General features: G+C 37.2%; 1 protein-coding gene and 1 long non-coding RNA gene across 2 annotated transcripts; one reads left to right on the top strand and one right to left on the bottom strand.

The window, feature by feature from the left end:
- Window positions 1–351: 351 nt before the first annotated feature.
- Window positions 352–1,512, bottom strand: LOC109588868 (uncharacterized). The gene is made up of 4 exons (XR_002188407.1): window positions 1,336–1,512; window positions 1,175–1,293; window positions 1,014–1,103; window positions 352–960 (listed from the first exon to the last, which is right to left on the bottom strand). It is a non-coding gene; the product is annotated as an uncharacterized LOC109588868 (long non-coding RNA).
- Window positions 1,513–2,239: 727 nt separating this feature from the next.
- Window positions 2,240–4,942, top strand: LOC109588867 (kelch domain-containing protein 4-like). Its single transcript, XM_020004970.1, has 6 exons — window positions 2,240–2,273; window positions 2,390–2,684; window positions 2,731–2,969; window positions 4,191–4,360; window positions 4,798–4,830; window positions 4,904–4,942. Exons 1-6 carry the CDS (start codon window positions 2,267–2,269, stop codon window positions 4,940–4,942), a joined length of 783 nt encoding a protein of 260 aa, XP_019860529.1. The 5' UTR covers window positions 2,240–2,266.
- The last annotated feature ends 2,476 nt before the right edge of the window (window positions 4,943–7,418 follow it).

The raw sequence follows: 7,418 nt of genomic DNA, 5'->3' as shown, positions 1-7,418 counted from the left end.
ATTGATAGCTTCTCTGTCCATAATAGTAAACAGTAACAAAGATCTAAATGCCTAAGGGACAAAGACAAACTTCAAGAACAGAAATATCATAATTTAGCATGCTAATGTGTTGACCAAGGTGTCGACACAACCAACAATAATATAATACATACATAAAGTGTTCTTAAACAAGAAGGTGCACTATAAAACCATTCACGCAACGTCATGAAATCGCTTCCGTCGATCACAGTATAAAACCATAGATACTATGATAAAACGAGGTGCCCTGGGCACAATATGGCGGCCAGATTGAATGAAATTTGAAAATAACAAAATGGCTCCCGCACTGGCACTGTTCTTATCATGGCTAAATCACTAGTAAAACGCATTATAAAAACATTAAAATTAGCAAAGGTGAGAGAGTTAACCTACAAGCACACCTAGAAAGCATAGCAAGGAGAGAAATGGTATAATTGACTTGAAGTAATAATTTTACATTATTATCAAATATTATATTGTATATTCTGAAAAATCTGCCAACAGCCTAAGAAACACGGGCAATGATGCTGTCAGGCAGGTAATAAGTGATAGTGGCAAGGGAATAGCCCTCACTACTACACAGAAAACCAGCCCAAGAACCGCCACCACTGGGACCAGACAGCCCTGCTGACTACCATATATCAGCCACCATCATCAAGTATAAGTGGTTCCAGCAAAAGACCCCAACATGGTCCTCATTCAGATCCTAGTACTGGTAGCAGTTGTAATATTCAACGATCTACTGGAAGAGGTAAATACAAAAATATTATTCTAAATTTTTAAAAATATAAACATTATGTATATAGGGTTGAATAGATATTGGGATGGTGAGGAGCCTCCTGTATCTGTGTACCTCTTCCCAACTGTGCCCAGTGATGCCGACAAAAATATGGCAGTACTGTGATGGTAATATACCAGTACAAGAAAAATGCTAGTACGAGCCTAAAAATATTAATGCCACCATATGATTACTTTACATTACAAATAATACTTACTTCTGTATCTAGTGCCTAATAGACTTGAGTTACGATTACAGGACTCACAACTGGGATTGAATCGAAATTCAGCACAAATCACATGACGATCTAAAATTATGAATAGTTTTGATGATGTTGATAATAATAGTAATATTAATAATAATACTAACAAAGAATACCTGTCTGTAACTGATCATCCTTCGGTCAACCATACCACACTAACACTAATGTATGTTTCCCAACAGCCGATCCTATATCTATGCACAAAATGGCTGCTCTTCGTCCCCATCACCCATACCTTATTTATATATAATCACTAATTTAAACACATTATAACTACCTGAAGTATTGAGCATAGCAGAATAACTACTAGTATCATGTGATAGAGCCTCAGAATGATTCTCTTTTTAAACTAAATCGGCGAGTAAATGGGACAGCAGTTCCAGCGCCTTCTTTTAGTGCCTAAAGACCCCTTAACTCGATCAAGCCCAACTAGAACTGGTCCTTGTCTTCTTTGAGAGTAAAATGGAAGTCCATTTGGTACCAAAACCCCTTTCTTCCTGCGTTTTTCCTTGAAGAAGCAACACCATCTAGAGCCGACATTTTTACACGTGAATAAAACGGAAGCCACCATGCCCAGGGCCCCGCCTTTTATACCGCACCTTCTCGTTTAAGTCAGTTCTTAACAGCATAAACCAGTTACAAACTTAACTACAATTCAAAACACACTGCAAAATGGTTTATACTTCCTTTTAAAAGGTTGTTGTATGATATTACAGGCATATTACTACTCGTATTATTCATTAATAAGTACAGTAATTCTTACCCTTATATCTTCTTCTAAAAAATTGTAAGCAGTTGGGTCTCACCGTCGAGCAACAGAGCCATCCTTTGCCTATAACTTCCAACCAGAGCCATATCAGGCAAAACTTCTGGCATAGAGTTATGATCCAGACACTAAAGGCTACATATGAAACTTTAACCTTCCGTATAACAACAATAGTAAGTGATTCTAGCTCGAATAAAGTATCTTCTTGTAGGCCATCTTGCCGTCTATACAGTAAGCATTGCTTTGTGGCCACAGGGGGCTTCCCCTTTTGGTCACATGCTTCTAAACATTCCTACCTACTGTTGCTATGGCGTTGCTACAGAGATTTGAAAATTTCTTATGACGCGCTATGACACCTCTTTTTGCCCAAGATAAGATTCATTGAAATAAACACCTGTGTTTAATTTTTGTGTTGCCATGGTGTTGCGTTAGTGTTGGGAAGATGGAAGGTGAGTAACTTTATTCTCTTTTCTTTCTTTCTTATTCTCTCCCTTACATTACTGCTCTGTATCCTCTCCTTATTATAACTATTCACTACATTACTGTGTCCTTTTGTTATCTATAGTCTATCAACCAGTGGAGAGGAGGCTTCACTCTACAGTACAGGTAGGAGACTACCTGTACATGTGGGGTGGGGACCAGCCTGATCTCCCTGAAGTACACAATAATGAGAAGAAGAAATCAATGTGTTCTGTAGTGGAGGTCTGTCATGTACCAACTGGTGAGTGGGTACAAAAGCCTACCACTGGTGACCCTTCTCTTGGTGTCCGTGGATATGCTGCTGCTGTCATTGGAAATGAAATATTCTTTTTTGGAGGCAGTTGTGGTCATGATGAGTGTTATCACAATAGTTTATACAGGTAAACATAATAGTTACTGATAATTATTATATAATATTTAATACAGTTTTAATGTTTATACCTTCAATTGGAAGGAACTCTCTCCTACTACATCTCATCATGGTCCTATGATGAAGACTGGCTCCAGCATGATAGCAATAAAAGTGAAAGATGAGGATTATCTTGCAGTGATTGGAGGGTGGGGACCATCTTCTAATAATACCCCACCACAACCTGGTGCCCGGTACAGTAAAACTGGTGGTCATCAATGGTGCAATGAAGTGCATTTGTACAGATTAAAAACTGGTCAGTATAATATGATCTTAGGTTTAAAAATCTAGTTTATATAAACAGTAATTAAATTGATGTATTTAGACTGTTTATGGCAGATAGCAGACCCACAGCTGAAACCAAGGTCGAGGGTCTGGTATCTGCCATAAAGAGCTACCACACAGTCTATACAATATGAGGTAGACTTGATTAAGTTGAGCCAAGGTAGCCATAGTGTACGTGACTAGTAGTGTTCCACCATTTTATCATAATGTGTCATTTAATGGAGGGCAGTAGATACCGTATAGCTTGAAATTTTCGTGGAATGTAAATTTCGTGATTTTCGTGGTTATGGGCTGGCTGCCCACGAAATTTAAACCCACGAAATCATTGAAGTGCCATCCCCTTACAGGCTATGTAAACTGTCAACCATGAAAATTAAACCACGAATTGCCCCACTAGGAACAAACCACGAAAATATCGACCAATGAAAATATCAAGCTATACGGTATATCTTGGCCAATGGAGGATGTCTATTTGAGCCCAGGAACCACTTGAGGGCAGTGTGTGTGTGTTTCTGTGTTCATATTATTGGGACGAACCTGAGCTCGCCCAACTAAGATGAGAAAGTGTATGTGTGTATGTACGGGCAGGTCGTCTAACTATTATTAAAGTTAAATAGACTAATTTTATTGAAACGGGTGTGGTCACAATAAATAAAATGGCGGCTATCAGCAAGCCTAAGCTTATTTGCAGCAAACAGTCAGCAAGATAAGACTAAATTGCTGTCTAAAAACTTCTCTAGCAAGAATAAAGGTTGGAAAAGCAGATATACAGTCTTTTCCTTGGTATAAAGGACTCTGATAAGTTGAATGCTAGTGAGAAAGCTGCATGTACTGTAGCCTAGCTGCATGGTAAGATCTATTCTAGGTAAGATCTATTCTAGGTGATCTATTCTATTCTCTAGCAGCAAGCCTAGGTTAACAAAGCAGATACACAATCTTTAAGTATGATTTGTGCAGTGACTGCTCATAGTTCTAAGCATCTTTAATGCTATCAATAAGATAAGTTTGTTGCTGCAGACTGAGCGGATGCTTGAGTGTTGAAGTGACTAGATCTACTGTATTAGCCTTCGACTTGTACAGTTGCATTGCTTGCTCATGTATCATACAGCACATAGATAATCTATGCCTTGCACAATTGCTTAGGCTCGCCCCCTTAATGCACTGCATTCTCCCTAGTTTTTATTATTTTTAGGTACATGTAAATGGACTTCACCAACTGTCATTGGAGACAGACCACCTCCTACTAATGGCTTCAGTTTAACATCAATAACTAATACCACTACTATATTGTTTGGTGGTTATTTTGGTGATGGTAGATACAGTAATGATGTATATGTATTTGAATTTACTGATACATCAGTGGTGAGTGTATTATTAGTATAATTATATTAATTACCTTAGGCTTAGGATGTGTATTAATTGTGACTTACAGGTGTACTTAAAACCCTAATTTAACCAGTCACTAATAATAGCTACATTTACTTGTGTAAACAATGAGGGAGGGCCTTAGTAGTGGGGTAGAGTTACATGTATGCTCTTAAATGGATACCATATAAGTTGTAAATTTTGAAGGTACAGAATTTAATACTTTTGGTGAAAAGGTCTTAATTTTTGATTTCCTAAAAATAACTGTTTCAATGTTGCACCATTTTCAATTAAAATAGCATTTGAGTTTCCATGGTTTTTAATTATTACTGCATGTGAATACATGTATATAGTCCTACGGTATTTATTCTGAAGTATTAGTTAATGCATTGTGTGTGTGTTTTATGATAATTAAATATTTTTTAATATTTTAGAAATGTACAAAGTTTTCTAATCCTGGAGGATCAGTACAATGGCCTCAGGAGAGAAGTTTTCATTCCAGTGTATTGATCAACTGTAGCTCAGGACCACACCTACTAGTGGTGGGTGGAGTGGGTACCAGTGACTGTTGGTTGTTAAATATAAACAAAATGGAATGGAAAGAACTGGTAAGTACTAGAAACAATGTAAAACATTAAAGGGCTCAGCTTCGTAGATTATTAGCTGGAAAAAAAGCAGAATCTCAACCTTATGTTGCTGGTAGAAAACTCCTGACTTGTTCTTTACTTTAAGCCTTGCTACACTGACTTTAAAATAGCCATAAGATATAAAGAGGCTGGCCAGTTTAGTGCAGTCAGTGACAAAGGTGACATTTGTTTGATTTTCACAGTTTATCTCAACAAAAAGGACTTTTATAGTTACTTAATTGCATCTGTAACCTTTTCAAGCAGTTGGAGAAGTCTTTGGACGGTGTTTTTGCCTTATCTTGCTGCTAGGAAGTAGGAAAATCATGACTTCTGATTCCCGTGTGCTGATCGCCATTTTATTTGTTTCGGCCACTCCCACTTTCAATGAAATATTGAAATTTAGAATCTATTGCACTGCTAGGCATGTGCGGATATATAGAGGAGATACGGAATACGTACGCGTACAGACATACATGCATACAAACAAACTCTACTCATCTTAGTGGGCTTCGCCCAATTATATAATTGTGGTGAGCATGAGAGAGTCCTACTAGTACGAGACCACTGTGATCTGTCTGTCTGTACATGTACGTCACTCAATGATAATCAATTTAATACAGTACAACTAGTGAGTATAGACATGTGCATATGATAAAGAAATGAAAGATTATGCTATGAGTAGTTTTTAAGAAAGAGCTCATGAAGCTTGCCTTGTTGTCATTTATGTGAGTGTGATTGACAGTGGAGGAGAAAGGAAGAGGAGAGAGAAATCATTTTTATTAACCAGATATATTATTTTATCATTATTTTAAATTATATAGACTAATATACTAGACAGTGTCACTAATAGAAAGGGTCATTCTCTCTCAGTTTGGAATGAGACACAGACCACTCACTGGATAATTGAGTTTGGAGGAGATGGATCAATCAGTGAAACAAGATTTATTGAAATCAGTAAGTACATGTATACATTAGTAGATACAATGTGTATTGAATATGTAATAATAATAGTACTACAATAAAGAATGAGTGAGGGGTGTGGCTTTATGTACGATTGTACACGCCTACTAAAATTAATTTATTGTATAGCATTAAAAGTGTGAATTCTACCAAGATTTAAATTTTGATAGTGTGTGTATTTGTGGGTGGGGCAACTTTTAGCCACACCCACTCTTAATTAACTATGCGACAAATTATTGGGGCGAGCCTAAGCTCGCCTCACATAAACAAGACGAGTATGTTTGTCTGTCTGTCTGTCTGTACACGTACGTCACCCCTATTTATGCGTAATATGGTAGATGCTATGCATTGAAAAGGGTATATAAATTCAGTTTTCAATATTTTGTTAAAAGCGGGAGTGGCCACAATGAAATAAAATGGCGACCAACACACGGGGAAAAGTCATGAGTTTTCTAGCAGCAAAATAAGGCAGAAATTCTGTCCAAAGGCTTCTCCAACAGCCAGGCAAGGTTATAGATGCAATAAAGTAACTATGAAACTTGTTTTTGCTGACAACTCGACTTACTGTACTCGCATACTGCTGTCCAAAGCAACAGCAAGGAATGTTAAGAAAGCAGATATGCCATTTTTGTTGATGTGAATGACTTTGAATGGACTACATTGCTACAGTTGCCTATCTAGCCATATCATTTGTGCAGTGACTGTTTCTAGCTATCTTTAATGCTTTCCAAATGCTATACTTGATTTGATTACAAAGGGTCAAGAACTACACTGCACTCAATCAAGTTCTGAGCTGCTTAAGTTGCACTGTCATGAGTATTGTTAGTCTGTCAATATCTATTGTATGTACATTGCTTTAATTGCTTAGGCTCGCCCCATCAATGTTTTACATTCATCTAGTTATTATTATTATTATTATTATTATTAGTATCTAGTGCTGGTGATTTGGTAGTACAGTCAGTACTGGACGTTAATGAATATCAGAAGAGAAGAATACAAGGTATTAACACATACATGTACATGTATGTGTTAATATCTTGTTCATGCTTGCCAGCCAATAAATAATTCTATTTCATGTATTAGCAGCTAATGAGATTTCTAACCATCTACAGTGGAACCTCGAAATGCGGACACCATTGGGACCACCCCAAAGTGTCCTGATTATAGGGATGTCCTTAACTCAGGGGTTTTTAAAACAAGAACAAATTAATAAACTAATACATGAACTCCAGTGCTGTTGCTATGATGAAGAACTCTTATTGTTGCAGTCACCCTGGCAACAGGGTGAACAGAGAAACTGGACATGGACTAGAAATTCCTTGCAAGTATCGCTGGTATGGCTCAGAAACATACTCGCAGAAGTTAGAAAGATATTCTTCATGCTATTATTCAGCATGGCCTCATTACTTTAGTAAAAATTATTACATTAATTAGTAAGTAAGACTCCACCCTGGGTTGTGGCTAATGTC

The sequence above is a fragment of the Amphimedon queenslandica genome, unplaced genomic scaffold, assembly GCF_000090795.2.
Source record: "Amphimedon queenslandica unplaced genomic scaffold, v1.1 AMPQUscaffold_11805, whole genome shotgun sequence".
Taxonomy (NCBI): Eukaryota; Metazoa; Porifera; class Demospongiae; order Haplosclerida; family Niphatidae; genus Amphimedon; species Amphimedon queenslandica.
The sequence above is the reverse complement of the archived record's forward strand: the minus strand, read 5'-3'. Positions and strand labels throughout refer to the sequence as shown.